The sequence below is a fragment of the Panthera uncia genome (assembly GCF_023721935.1).
Source record: "Panthera uncia isolate 11264 chromosome C1 unlocalized genomic scaffold, Puncia_PCG_1.0 HiC_scaffold_4, whole genome shotgun sequence".
Classification (NCBI taxonomy): Eukaryota; Metazoa; Chordata; class Mammalia; order Carnivora; family Felidae; genus Panthera; species Panthera uncia.
The window spans coordinates 66,244,606-66,260,180 of NW_026057585.1; the positions used below are offsets into that span (position 1 = coordinate 66,244,606).

The 15,575-nt window shown below is 36.8% G+C and overlaps 1 protein-coding gene across 7 annotated transcripts in view; it reads left to right on the forward strand.

The window, feature by feature from the left end:
- Positions 1-15,575, forward strand: part of BEND5 (BEN domain containing 5) — a 1,448,520-nt gene that overhangs the window by 724,930 nt on the left and 708,015 nt on the right. For all 7 annotated transcript variants that reach the window (XR_007455035.1, XM_049618594.1, XM_049618596.1 and 4 more), the window contains one exon: positions 3,887-3,981. Coding sequence is in view for 6 of the 7 variants with exons in the window: in XM_049618594.1 (XP_049474551.1) it covers positions 3,887-3,981 (95 nt within the window). In the remaining variant the exon portion in view is untranslated. The remainder of the gene's footprint in view (positions 1-3,886; positions 3,982-15,575) is intronic.

Sequence of the window (15,575 nt, forward strand, 5' to 3'; positions counted from 1 at the left end):
AGGTTTTTATTTCTGAAATGGATATATGCAATTTGTAATCGAGACTTTTCAGTGACAATGTCTTCAAAATCTTAATAGTCACCATCAATGAGAAAGTGTTCACACAATAAAGTAATATTTATTTAAAACTGTTCAAATATTTAAACTATGTGAAATTATATTTAAGTCATTGAACAACTCTCCCTTTCCTTCCACTTATAATTGCGATGTTGAAATTTCATGTGAAAATCAAATGACTTTCAAATCTAAGCAAACTTTTAATAAATGTTGTTAGATAATGAATTATTTTAAAATTGTGATGACCCACTAATTTTCAGAATGCACGTGCCTATTTAGAATAGTCCCTGGCGCTACCTTGGACAACCTTAAATGGGAAATTTACTCATGATTGGACAAAATTATCAGATATTTGCAAAGTCAGAGAATCAAATCCACTGCCTAGACAGCACGCAGTCTCTTCACTACACACCCAGCTACATTGGACCTCTCGATGGCTTACACCTAGAATAAAGCTTGTACTCTTCTATAACACCATGAACCCCTTGGTCAGAATGGACAGAGCTCTAGGCCTCAAACATATGGCTGCTTGAGAGCTATAATCCAGTCTGAGTCTAACAGTGTACTGCAGGTCACTATTTACAAAGCTCTTATCTCAAGCACCATATTGCTAAAACAAGAATCCTGGATTAAAAATTTAAATCTAAAGAAGAAAGAAAAAGAGGGGCACCTGGGTGGCTCAGTCAGTTAAGTGTCAGACTTCAGCTCAGGTCATGTGAGTTTCTGCTCACAGTTTGTGAGTTCCAGCCCCACATGAGGCTCTGTGCTGACAGCTCAGAGCCTGGAGCCTGCTTAGGATTCTGTGTCTCCCTCTCTCTCCGCCCCTTCCCTGCTCATACTCTGTCTCTCTCTGTCTCTCAAAAATAAATAAATGTTTAAAAAAAATTAAAGAAGAAAGAAAAATAAATGAAGAAAAGAAGGAAGAATTTGTTAATGAACTAAAAGATCCTATTTTATTGAATGTAAGGAGGAAGGCTTAATAAATACTGAGTACCTTTTATGAGCTAGATATAATGTGCTGGGTGATTTATATATAATCTCACAGATTCTTATAAAACTTTTTTAGGGTGCTATTATCATCCCAATTTCAGATATAAATAATCAATATAAAATTATTTTGCCCAAACTCACAGAACTAGTGGGGAGCTGGGTTTCAGTTCAGATGTATCTGTCTGGAATGTCCATGATCTTATTACTTTTGAGTCAATGGACTTGCTTCAAATTCTGGCTCTACTACTTATTATTTATGTGATTTTAATTTACTTACACTCAGTATTACTTGCCTCACCCATAAGTAAAGGAAAATAAATAGTCCCTGTCTCAAAAAGTTCATTATCCTCAAAACAAATGAAATGATACATCAGATATCAGAGATTGTGATTTGGTGTTGAGGCCCAAGAGTCAGTAGTTTTTAAAAGCTATCCAAATGATTCTAACATACAATGAGGCGATTCTAATATGAAACATATTGAAATAGTGTGAATGAGTGCTGAACTCATAATTTGGTACATAGAAGGTACTCAGGAATTGTTAGCTATTATTATAATTGTTGTTACCATTACCTTATGGGTGCCATTTCTTGTGATGCATTGGGGTAAATAGTAGATACTGAAGTGTAAAATATGGAAAGCCAAGATTTCCTGCACTGCCTACTTCCAAATACCTTTGATTCTCATAACCACATGTTGCCTTGCTAAATAGACTAGAAAACATTTAAAAAAAGCTTGAGAGGAGAATGGTGTTCTTTTTGCATGGGATGTCATAGAGGAAGTATAGTCTTTATTTTCCTTTATTAGCTTCAATTTCTTCGCATCTAAAACTGGGCTAAAATAGACAGCTTTTGTTTATGGATGGAATATTTAAATAATATAGCATATTTAAAACACCTAGGAAATTTTACTGGAACTTAGTAGGATATTAATGATCAACAGATATTTTGCTTTCTCACTTCTTTATTCCAGCTTCACATATGAACATTATTTATGTATTGGATTTTCATTGCATTTAGTATTAATCTAGATCCTGAAAGTGCAGTGTAACTTCCAGGTTCACCGGAAATGGATCTGACACTTGGAAAATCTCAGAAGAGAAAGGGGGGAATAAGCCCTGTGAGATTCAAAGGCAATTTGTCCCCTTGATATTGATTTTCTTAAATCAGACAGTGGCCAAGACCCTGGGAGAAGTAATTGAACTGACAACAGGCAGGTCCATGTTATTAATAATTGAACAGCCTTAGACATTCTTGATGACTTAATTTAATGACAGAAGAGAGGTCTGCAACTGAAGTGCCTGGTGATGGGGTCAGTAGGTAGGTCTCTGAGGAGAAAGGAAAACATGTTATTCCTAAGAGCTTATTTTATAGAAGAAAGCATTTTATGGTAGTCCCAAATATGAGACCTGAGAAAATAGCTTTGATTTTCTCTTTTAAGAAGAAAAAATGTTAAAGGCTTAAAAAATTACCATTATATTTATTCTTGCCCTTACTTTAGAAAATAGACTTGGTTAGAATTATAGAATTTTGGAACCTTAGTGAGTAATTCAAGGGTAGAGATAATGGACATTTTACTTATCTTTTTATTTCCTGGATTCAAATATCAAGTCTTCTGTTAATTGCATGACTTTGGACAAGTTAATTAGCCTCTCTGAGCTCAGCTTCCACATATGTAAAATGAAAATGTCAATATTTTGTATAGTTATAGAACAATATTTAAAAATTTATAAAAATGAACAAAATTCCTGGACTTAATATTATATAATACCTCACACAATAAATGTTTGCTAAGTGAGATAATATGTAAATTTTGATGCTCCCCTCTCTTTAATTGCCTATGGATAGAAAACCCAGCATATTGTAACCTTTTGAAAATTTTCCTTTTTTTCCCAACTATTCTGGTTGCCCTTGCTCTGGTCCCCATCCTCTTTTTTTTTTTTTTTTTTTTTTGGACTATTTCAGGAGCCACAAAGTGTCTTTTAACCCCAATTCCCTTATCTTTCCTCATCTCTCTTCTTCACCTATAGTGAAGTTGACTACTAAAACAAAAGCTAATCTCTTTTAACTAGACTATCCTTCTGGAAAGACTTTACTCATCTAGAACACTCCACTCCCCCATTTTAAAGTTGAGGACCAGAGAGGGGAAGTACTTATGCTTCTGTGAGTTGTTGCTGAGATTAGGGTTGAGCTCAGTACAACTTGCCCCAGCAGAGGATAACAAAAGGTGGCGCAAAAGAGGACATATATCCTCCAGGTCTAGTAAAAGGGGTGCTGAGCAGTTGCAGAATTTTTTAACTTCAGCTTTGCACTCAATTATTATCTTTAGTTTGGTTGAACTTCAAATGTACTACTGTTACTCTAACAATACTGTTGTTCATATCCATGTAAATTCTAGGTCATGCTGGAGAGAGGCACAGTTAATAATAATAGCTAAAACTTATGTAGCATTAATTATGTACAAAGAATGGTTCCAAACACTGTGCATATATTAACTTATTTAATTATCATCAATAATCCTAGGTACTATTATTATCTCCATTTTCCAATGAGGAAACCGAGGTATAGAAAGGTTTAGTAGCTTGGCAAAGTCACACAGTTTGAGAGTGGTAGAGTGGGATTAAAACTCAGGCTTCCAGGTTACAGAGTCTGTGCTCTTGACTATTATACTAAACTGGCACAAACACATTGTATTTCTGTGGGCACCATTTATTCTCACTATCCTGGTGGCAAATAGTCCATATGGCTTCCTTTAACCCTGCTTATTGTTTCCATTCCTAATTAGCAGGAAAAGGAACTTGGATAGCATAGTCTTCTGATAAACTTTTCCCTTTCTTTCAGAGAGTCATCTTCAACATTGTTAACTTCAGTAAAACCAAGAGTCTTTATAGAGATGGAATGGCCCCTATGGTGAAATCTACTAGCAGACCCAAATGGTAAGTGACCCACAGAATGGGACCCACTTATGGCTGGAGAATTTGTCCAGATCTCAAAGTTTACATGCTGGATGGCCAGTGCTTAGTCTCACTGGCATTGACAGGAGTAAGATGAGTTTCTTGATGGCCATTGTCTGGGCTCTAGGTATGATTCTTTGAGAATGTTGGAATAGGGAACATAGTTCCATATATGGAGTGACCAGCATTCTATTATGAAGGAAGGTACAGTCTGTTACTTGGTGAACTTCCTGTCTTGTTGGTCTTTTATCATAGTATCTTTGGAAACATAATTGAAGTTTATGCTATGTTGTTTTGTTTCCTAGCCTGAACACACATGTTGTACCAGCAGAGCACTGGGAACTACAATTTAGTAGATTTCCCTTGCTTTGCTTGGTGTTTGTGGTGTTTTTGTATAGATGCTATGTGCTTTGTGGATGTTAAAGTTATATTTGTCCCATGCTATAGAAAGGTGAAGAGAGTTTGATAAGCTTGCTTAGTAATAGTAATAATTATGGCAGTGATGATGATGATAACTGCTCTCACTTACTGAGAGCATTTGCTGTCACTATTGTCATAACAGTTTTACAAGGGAGAGCTTAAATATTCATATATTACAGATGAAAAAATAGAGGCTACGAGAGGTTAAGTACTTTCTCAAGACCATAGATAGTTAAAGGAGGAGCCTATGTCATTTTTTATTACCTCACACTACCATTCAAACCAATTAATTTTTCATTCATCCATTCATTTATTCTTTCAACAAACATTGATTGAATGCAACAAGATGAGAGTTTTTAAAGACAGAAACCAGTGTTATTCATCTATCACACAGTAGGTATTAATTGAATGCTTGTTGAACTAAACTGAATTTGTTATGAGAATTTACATGTAAAGTGCCTGGCACTTGCTAAGTGCTCAATAAATGTCATCTATTATTAATAGTATTATGTAAAACACTATACAAATGTGAGGAATTGTTAATATTATTCTAGCTTTGATCCCTGTTCAAATTTTAATGACTAGTGAGGAGATCATCTCCAAATGTCTATATTTATAGAAAACTAGCAATTCATAAATATTGAATTGTGCTTTTATCTACAAACGATACTTGGCAATTTTCTATAAATGCTGGGCTATGAAGCTCAGGTTTATGAAAGTGTAGGCATTCAATGATAATGAAAACTGTTTATTAAAAGATAAAAATATCTTCCTGGGCCTCTTTTTGCTTTGCTGCATCAAGTCAACTATACTCCTGTTCCTGGATCTCCTTTGACAATGGGATCTGGGCAAGGGATAAGCCTTTGTTTTGACTTTCTGAATTCAGCCCAGTGGATAATAATATAGCATGTCTCTCTGCTAATAGGTATATGTGTAGATGTGTACTTCAAACCTTCCTAACAAAAGGACATCACTGTTGATCTGCTCATGAGAACCCTCAAAATAACATTGTACTTCTTTTATTAGGCTCTGTGTTAGGATCTTACCCAGCAACGGTAATCACTATTCTTTTTCCCCAACTGTTCAATGCTGGAGTCTTCTCTTTTTTCATGCTTTTAAAATCCTTAAGCCTTAATCATTTTGTTTTGTTTTGTTTTGTTTCATATGGATTATCATTTGGGGCTCTCTGTCAGGGCTCTTGACAAGATTTTGAAATATTAATGAGCCCTTGCATTTATATTATAATACCTGAGGATTAAGTTAGTGCTCTTATCCAATATTGGCAGGCTCTCAAAAGCAGCCATTATCCAGTCATTGGGCTTCTCTAATAGTCTGAAAGAGTTTAAATGTTCAGAATTGAGTTTATTGTAGTTCATCAGCCCAGTAAGGCACTAAGTACCAGAGCAAATCAGGTTGTTGGTATGCCTCATTTCTTGTCTTTTTTACTTTGCTATCCCCAGACTTTGGATGCAAAGCTACTCACTTCTTTCATAGCTCCCTTTCTTCAATCCAGACTGAGATATTTGTTTACTTAGTAGGATTTTATTGATTATCTTAATATGCCATGTACTATCTTAGATGTTGGGGATACAGTATGAATATGACAGAAGAGATCTGTTCTCAAAGAGAACTTTCTTTTTAGAATTTTATTAACTGATCTTTACCTGCCATAATTGTTTCTCTCTTTGCTACTGGTTTGCTCCAAGGATTCTTTCTGCCCCTTTGGTGCTTTCTGCCTAGGATTTTACTCTGTTTCTTGTGTCAGTTACCTGTACCAGAACCTGTCTTGCAATAGTCATTATTCTAAATGTTTTTAGGCCAACACAAAAAGTGTACATGACTGGCTCTCTTAATATTAGATTTTATTGGCCCTGTGGAGTGCATCACAATTTAGGATTCTAGACAACAGCCTGGCTTAAGACTGACAAATACATTATAGATCCCAGTATTAGAATAGTATTAGAAAACTAGTGTTTTCCTAATTCCAGTTTTCCCAAAACCAAGGCAACCAAACAAAAGGACACATTTCTGATACTTTTCTTACCTGCGGGCTTCACTTCCTTTAATATTTCAACCAGGCTTTGAAAAAACTCTTACTTCATAAAAAGTATTGAAAGTTCTAATTTTCCTGGATGAAATATATACCAGATTAGGAAAAGGTACTTTTCTAGGTGAAATATAACATTCTTCTTCATTTCTGTTATAGGGGTCATAACTGATGTCAAGTAAAGATGCCAGGCCTTAGTACAGGTCTGGAAATCAATTAGTTGTAGAAAGAAGATGAGCAAAAGAAGCAACTAAAAAGCCATTGTGCAAATATATGGCCACTCAAGGCTATTCGGCCTTGAAGAGATAAAGTGAGAATACCTAGCAACAAAATGGAGAAGGTTTTTTTTGCAGTTTTTCTGCCTATTTTAGTTCACTCTAATTTTGTTTCCATATTAGACTTTTTAAGAAGTGTTAGTTGTTAGCTCAAGTTTCTGCAACCACAATGCATTAATATGTTTTAATATTGTCCAAGGCTGAGATTGCTTTTTGATAGCCACTGCAGGGAACTGGCATTAAAAGACTGCCAAAATCTGTATTCTTACCTAAGCAGAAACTAAGCCTAGGATATTTACACAAGCAGTAAGTGGTGGCATTAGCCAGAGACCCCAGGACTCCAAGTTTACTGTTCCTCCCATATTCTCTGCATGGAGAAGGTGGGAAAGGAGACACAAATAAGCAGAGAGTTACATACTGCTATGTGACCTTTGGTAGATCTGGAATAACTTTTCTGGTTGACTTGTCCGTTACAGTAGATTGAGAAGATTAGACTAAACCTTAGAGGTGGCTTCCATTTAACACAATTTTATTGAACATCTAACTTTCTACTAGGTTCTGGGGTGATTATATGAATCTGATAATATGAATAATGTGATCTGGATTATTTCTTTAAGATTTTATTTTCTAAAAATTTAAACGGAACACAAACAGAAATAAGTACAGTATAAGGAGCATTGTGCTAATAAACATTAGGGAATTATGTAAAATATGATGTGGGACTATAGAAGAGGAAGAAAACTGCATGATTAGGGCTATGGAGAGTAAAGAAGAAGCTTTGCATGCACTTGGTACTTCACCTAGATCTCAAGGAAATGGGACGTGAACAAAATTAAGGAAATGGATTTCCAGATTGAAGATATAACATGATGAGCTATAACAACTCTTTTATAAGCTTCAGTTTCCTTACTATAAAATACAAAATAGCTTCCTTGAGGTTTTTATAAGAAACATATGTGAAATGGATAACTTTAAAAAGCCTCAAATAGCTTATTAACTCAATTAATTCCCTGCCCATTTCTCTTCTTTTTTCCTGACTCACTCAAGACTAATTGAGTAAGCGTTATGCCTTCTCTCCCTCCCTCCTTTTCTTTTTTCCCTCCCTCCTCTCCCTGTCAATAAATCCTTACTGAATAGTTACAATGGACCAAGACTTATGCTTGGCATCAGAACAAAATAGTGGGGAGAGATATAATTCCTGTTCTGATAAAGCTCATAGTCTGCTGGGCTAGACATGAAACATATAACTACAGTAAAGTGTGATAACTGTTATAACAGGGGGAATTAAGCATGCTGTGGAAACTATTCAGCATTTAAGACTTAAGCTGCTCCAGGGATAAGAGACCTTCCTTAGGTGTGTTATGCTGAGAACTAAGACAAAAGCAGTAAGATCATAGTAGGCAGAGATATGTGTGAAGAAATAGAATGTGTTTGAAGGCCAAGTGATGAGAAAGAACATTACCTCTTTGATGAGCAAAGGCCAACATGATTGGAACATGAAATTCTTTTTTTAATTTTTAAAAAATGTTTATTTATTCTTGAGAGAGAGCATGAGCAGGGGAGGGGCAGAGAGAGAGGGAGACACAGAATATGAAGCAGGCTCCATGTTCTGAACTATCAGCACAGAGCCTGACGCAGGGCTCAAACCCACAGACTGCGAAATCATGACCTGAATTGAAGTCAGACACTTAACCGACTGAGCCACCCAGGCACCCCTGGAACCTTAAATTCTAAAGAGAAGATGACTAGAGTGGTATGTAGGAGTGAGACTGAGGTGAGCTTTGTAAGCCAAGGTGAAGAACTGGACTTGATTCTGAAGGCACTTAAAGAAATTAAGCAGGAGCACGACATGACCAGAATGGCATTTTGGAAAGTTCAGTCTTATTGCTTAGTAGAAAATATCTTAGGAAGACAGTTGTTGGGAGGTTTTTTGTAATACCTTAGGCTACAGCTGATGATGGATTAGACTGATAACAGTAACAATGAAAACAAGTGGAAGGATTTGAGGGTTAACAGAAGACTGAATCAGTTTAACCTTTTGATTGACTAGATGTGGAGATTAAAGAGAGGCAGGAGTTCTAGATGACTCCTGGGTTTTCTGGCATGTGCAACAGAAGCGGTGGTGGTGCCGTTTATGGAAGACAAAGGTTATAGGAGGAAAGACAGTTTTGGCAGATTTGGTTGGAAAAAGGAGATGGTTAGCTTGGCTTTGGAAACATTCAGCTAGAAGTTTCTGAGAGATATTCAAGTAGATATGTCAAGTAGGCAATAGGATATATTGGTAAGAGATTCAAGAGAGGAATCTTGAGATGCAAATTCAGGAGTCATCAGCCTGTAGATGATGACCAGAATGGTGGGGGCAGATGTGATGTCTGAGGGAGGTCATATGGACTAAAGAGGGAAGATTAGGACAGGCCTCTGAGAAATCCTTCAATTTAAAAGTCAGGTAGAGGATGAGAAGCTCACCAAAGAGGATAAGAGGAACTGACCAGAGGGGTGGGAAGAAAACCAAGATAGTATGGTGTCATGTAATAAAGAGGAGAGGGCTTTTCTAAAAAAGAGCAAGTGACTAACAATGCCAACTGCTACTGAAGGTCAAAGATAATTTAAGTATTGGGGCGCCTGGGTGGCTCAGTCGTCTAAGCGGCCGACTTCGGCTCAGGTCATGATCTCGCGGTCCGTGGGTTCGAGACCCGTGTCGGGCTCTGTGCTGACAGCTCAGAGCCTGGAGCCTGTTTCGGATTCTGTGTCTCTCTCTCTCTGACCCTCCCCTGTTCATGCTCTGTCTCTCCCTATCTCAAAAATAAATTAAAAAACGTTAAAAAAATTAAAAAAAAAAAAGATAATTTAAGTATTAAAATGTCCAATGCTTGTAGCAATGTGGAGGTTATTAGGGGTTTTGTTGAGTGCCATTTTACTGATGTGGCAGGAGTTCAAGCTAGCTGTCTGAGATAATGAGTGAGATAAACTTCTTTAAAATGTTTGGCTATGAAGATTCAGGAAAGAGATACAAGCCCTCAGACAGACAGCAAGTAAACAGGCAGTTATAATACATATTCTTTTGAATTAAGTATAGTGATAGCTATGTACAAATAGCAATAGCTCTATATTATTCTTTTTTTTTAATTTTGTTAATGTTTATTTATTTTTGAGGGAGAGACAGAGACAGAGCATGAGCAGGGGAGGGGCAGAGAGAGAGGGAGACACAGAATCCAAAGCAAGCTCCAGGCTCTGAGCTGTCAGCACAGAGCCCGATGCAGGGCTCAAGTCACAAACCAGGAGATCATGGCCTGAGCCGAGGTCGGATGCTTAACCAACTGAGCCACCCAGGTGCCCCACAATCTGTATTATTCTTAATGTAATGATAATCTTTATCCTTGATATTATGAAGAAAGAAACTAAAATTTCGAAATTAATGATATATTTTCTGAAATAATGGGGCTTTACTCTATTGTTACAAAAATACTATTTTGTTTGAAAAATTGTAAATTCATGGATTAATATTTTTCAAAACAAGTAAGTCATACATTTAAAATTAAATTATATCCCCTGGCCCCCCCATATACCTAATCCTCCTGCTTTATTTTTCTGTATAGCACTTATTACCATCTATCAAGCTATAATGTATTATTTATTTTGTTAGCTGTCTCTATATCTATTAGAAAGTAAGCATCATGAGAATAAGGATTTTTGTCATTTTTTTTTGTTTACTTAGGTATCCTTAGCACCTTGAACTGTGCTTGGTATATTGTACATACTCAATAAATATCTGTTAAATAAATGAATTAATACATTATCCCTCTGCTAAATCTAACAATTGTTTTTAATTTTACATATTCTTTTTTAGTTTTTGTTTCCATGAGCACATTTTCACATAGCAGCAATCTAATATCAAAAATATATACCCGTTTATATTCTGTTCCTTTTCATAATTTACTCTATTATATCTCTGTTGGCGAGCATTTAGTTTTTTTAATATGTTTTTTCTAAAGTAGATAATATTATAATAGGTAGATTTGTCAAATTATTTTTTTAGAATCAGAGAGATTCTCCTAAGGGAGAGATTACAAGATTAATTACTATAAGCTTCTGCTATACATGCTCTCAAAATATGTTCCACCAATTTAAAATGCTACTCTTGGTCTGTCTCTATCAGTTTTACTGCAATCTGGACAGCATTAAGGATTGTCATTGAATGAAAAAAACTAGTTTAGAAGCTGTAAGATGTCCATTTTGTTCTTTTTTGTTCTCATTTGAACTTGTGTCTTAAGAATATTGGCATTAGTATAGTGTCAAAACTGAGTTTCTAAAAAACAAACATAAATGCATTAAAAAGAAAAGATAAGACATTACAAACATTCTGGGAAAGGATGGAGTAGATGCACTCTTCCCTATTTCTCCCACTAAGTATAGCTAAAAGCATATACCTTATTTACGTAACAAACATAAAAGACCTGAAAGGTGGAGAGAAGAGGGAAGACTGGCTAAGTCTCTCAGGACCTGAGAAATGCTATATTGGTGAGTTCCCTGGGTTTCATTTTTGCTTCATATACTAGAATGGTTGCTTGAGAAGCCAGAAACCTAACCCGGAAATGCCAATGGTCATAGGTGAAAAACAAATCTTCCCCAAACCCTGTTCTTGCTGAACAAAAGACAAAAAAAAAAAGGTGGGGGGGGGGAGCGGTCAGCCTAGTAGGACAGAAAACTTTGAGACAATAATTGCCCACTCCAGCTGAACACCATGGTAAAAAAACTGTCCATTTCCACCCTCACCAACAAAGGAGGGGTGAGGAACCTAGACTTCCGCTTTGTTCCAACCTTCCACCAGGTGGTGTCAGAAAAAAGTAGGGAACTGGGTATTTCATTCCTCCTAGTCAGTAATGAATCCTTTCCTCTTCTACATGATGTCAGACCACATAAGTCTGGACTTCTGCCACACACTTGAAGAAGGGATCAATAGGAGAGTGCAGGGACAGAGGATAGGATAAGTGAACTTGAGGATAGAACAATAGAAGTTACTAGATCTAAACAATAGACAAAAAATTGACTAAAAAGAAAAATGAATAGAACCTCAGGGACCTACGGGACCAATAGCGTGACATTCATGTCACTAGAATTTGAGGAGTGGTGAAAAAAGTGTTTAAAATGGCTGAAATCTCCTCAAATTTGGCAAAAGACATAAACCTATAGATTCAATAGAGTGAATGAACCCAAAACCAGAAAAAAAAATGAGGGAAATCCATGCCAAGAAACATCATAATCAAACTAAGGCAAGAAAGAATCTTGAAAGCAGTGAGAGAAAGTAACACCTTACCTCATAAGGGGAAATTTTGAACACAACAGATGACATCCAAGATTATAGAGACCGAAGGGAAGTGGCACAGTATTCTTCAATGTTGAAAGAAAAGAACTGTAAACTCAGAATCCAATATCCAGCAAAAAAACATTCTTCAAGAAATCTAGACATTTGGGTGAAGGAAAACTAAGAGTATTCAACAGAAGACCCCCTAAAAGAATGGGAAAAGGAAGTTCTTGAAACAAAAATGATAGCAGAAGGACTCTTGGAATGTCAGAAAGGAAAAAAACAACACAAAGAGTAAAAATATAGGTAATACAATAAACTCCTTTAGCTCTGTGTATTCTAAATTATGTTTGATGTTTAAGCAATAATTATAACACTGATGCACAATGTTTGTGGAGGAAATATTTAACATAATATTATACGCAATAAGGTAAAGGGACTTAAAAGGAAGTAGTTTTTGCACTTCAGTCAGATTGGTATATGTCATCACCAATAGACTGTGATAAGTTATGTGTGTGTAATATCACAGAATGGTAAGGGAGAGTGGGGTCGGTGTGACCATAAAGGGGTAGCATCTGAGAACACTTTGTGGTAATGAAATAGTTCTGTATCTTGATTGTGGTGGTGATTATATGTGATAAAATGGTGTAGAACTATACACACATGTTGTACCAATGTAAATTTCCTGGTTTTGAAACTGTTATTCATTATTCACAACTATAGTTAGGAAAGATGCAGCCTTTGAAGGAAACTGGGTGAAGGGTACACAAGACTTCTCGGTACTATGTTTGGAAATCCATGAGAATCTATAATTATCTCAAAACAAAAAGTAAAACCTGTATTACTTATCCCACTCCTTTTACAAAAAATCCCCCAAAGTATAAGAATATTTTGAAGAATGTCAACAAGTGCAGAAGGATCTGAAGCTTCCTAAAGATTGAATGAGGGGTATGAGAAAAACATGGGGAGGGTCTTTTTGAATGTGTAACAAAAGGAAAAACTCTAAAAAACATATTCCAGAATGAATAATGTGACCTGAGGAAATGTAGAACTAGAAATAAGGCAGTGGGGTAGGAGTAACATACACTTGAGTCTGTATTCCATCTCTGGGTCTTCTAGAAGCTCATGGAATGAATCAGGAGTAAGTCCTTTAACCTCTCTGTGCCACCATTTCTTCACACAGAGTACAGCAAAGTTGTCCAATCTAGGTGATTTTCACTCTGTGCTGCCTGAAGAGTTCTTGCATAGGGCAAGGAGAAAATTCACTGAAAATGCAGGCCATTCTCTCTTATTTCCACCAGAGCAAATGTGCTTTTGTCTGTTTCACTTCTCAGTTATCTGAATCAAATTTTATTTTAAAAAACAGATATACTGATATTCCTCACCACTCTATATAAAATACAGATTATTATCCACGCTGTTTCAGATGGGGAAATAAAAACTGCAAGAAGATATATGACTTGTCACAAATCATACAGCAAGTAAATGCATAGCAGAGCCTGGAGCCCACTTGGGAATGACTTGTCTACCTATCACTTTCCTCACTGCTGACGCATTGCCTTCAAATAAAAGTTGAAAACTTTGAGCTTGGTAACAATTTCTAACCATTTCCTTTAGTTTTATAAAGTGCATCCTACCAATAAGACCAGTGCAACAGGGGGGCTCTCAGTGTGTGCTGAGTTCGAGAGCTGCCTCACTAGAAGGAGGATGGCCATCTGTCAGGGAGACAGTGGGGGGGATTCCTGCACTGGGAGGGAGGGTGGACCATCCCTATCACTGTCAGCATTCCCAGTCAAATTAGAGGGCATGCTGGGAAAGCACTGTAGTTATTATAATTGTTTAACCTCAAAACTCAAATGGAAGGGAGCACAGAAAGGAAGAGAAAAAGAAAGGATTCATGCAGGGTGCCTGTGTGGCTCAGTCAGTTAAGCATCCGAATTCTGGTCGGGTCATGCTGACGTCTCAAAGCCTGGAGTCTACTTCGGATTCCGTCCCTATGTCTCTCTGCCCTTCCTCTGCTCACACCCTGTCTCTCTCTCTCTTTCTCTCTCAAAAATAAATAAACATTTTTAACAATAAAAAAAAGAAAGGATATATGATACAATCCCAGTCATGGGATGGTGAGACAAATGAGGAAATGAGTGAGGGGCAGAGAATTTGCTGGTTAATGAACCTAAAAGTGGTGACTTCCAAGATCTCTCCATATTCAAACTGGACTAAAATATTACGATTCCAGTCTCCTTGTAGGGAGTCCAGTTCAATTTAATTCAAGTTTAGTGTATATCTTTCTGCCATAAACAGCTTTCAGACATTGTACTAGGTGCTTTGATTCTCTTGGAACCTTGGGAAGGGTATCTGTCACTTTCCCAATTTTACAGATGAGCATATGATACCAAGGCTCAGGGTGATGAAGTAACTTGCCTAGATAGTTTAGGAGAGTTAGAAAATGACAGAGCTTATATTTGAATGTAGAGTTGCTCATTTTAATCTTAATCCTTTTTCCTGTTATAGTATAGTACTGGTTAATAGCTTAAGCTTTGGAGTGGAGAATTTAACTTAGCTCTGTCGTGTTTGTCGTGAGGAGGATAAGTGACTCACTCAAGATCATACAGCAAGTAAGTGCAGAGCAGAGCCTCTTACAGCAAGTAAGTGCAGAGTCCTCATGGGACTGACTGGCAGGCCCATCACTTTCTTCTCTGCTGCCATACTACCTCCTTTTCCTTTTACTCCAGGTAAAGGGGCTGAAATGTAACAACATGGTGCTGGAAAAGAAAAAAAAAAAAAAAACATTGGCTTTGTGATCAAACATGAATTCAGATCTTACCTCCTGCTTTTGTATAGCACAAATAGTGGCTACCGTTAATTAACCTCAAATAATGCACTCACTGTGCTAATGTGCTGCATGATTTCTCTCTAATCACACAGGCCAGGACATGAGTGAGGAAACCTTGTGTTTGTGACATGTGGTGCCAACATCTCAGAAGGAAGTAGTCTTGGTGATCACCTAGCCCAAAGCCCTTATTTTGCACAGGAAGAAACTAAAGTACAGAGAAGTATTTGTCTAAAGACTCCACTGTTCTCCAAGAATTATTATTGAACCCAGTCTGTCTAACTCTTTGGTCATAACATGAAACAGTGTGCAAAACACTTTATTTGTTAGAAAATGATTTTGCATCATGATATCCTCATAATAGCTCTAGGAGACAGTGAAAGTCAGAGATTATCACTTCCAGGTGAAGAAAATAAGGCACATAAAGGATCACACAACTAGTCAGAGGAAGAATCAAGAAGCTGTCCCAAATCTGAGACCTGTAGCCATACTGTTTCTTATTTTATTTCATTCTATCCTATCCTATCCTATCCTATCCTATCCTATCCTATCCTATCCTATTCTAATTTTTTCATCATGATAAATGTACTCTTAAATCTCCATCACCTATTTCACCCATCCCCACATCTACCTCCCCTCTTGTAACCATGAGATTATTCTCTATCATGAAGATTCAGCTTCTTGATGTATCTCTCTCTTTTT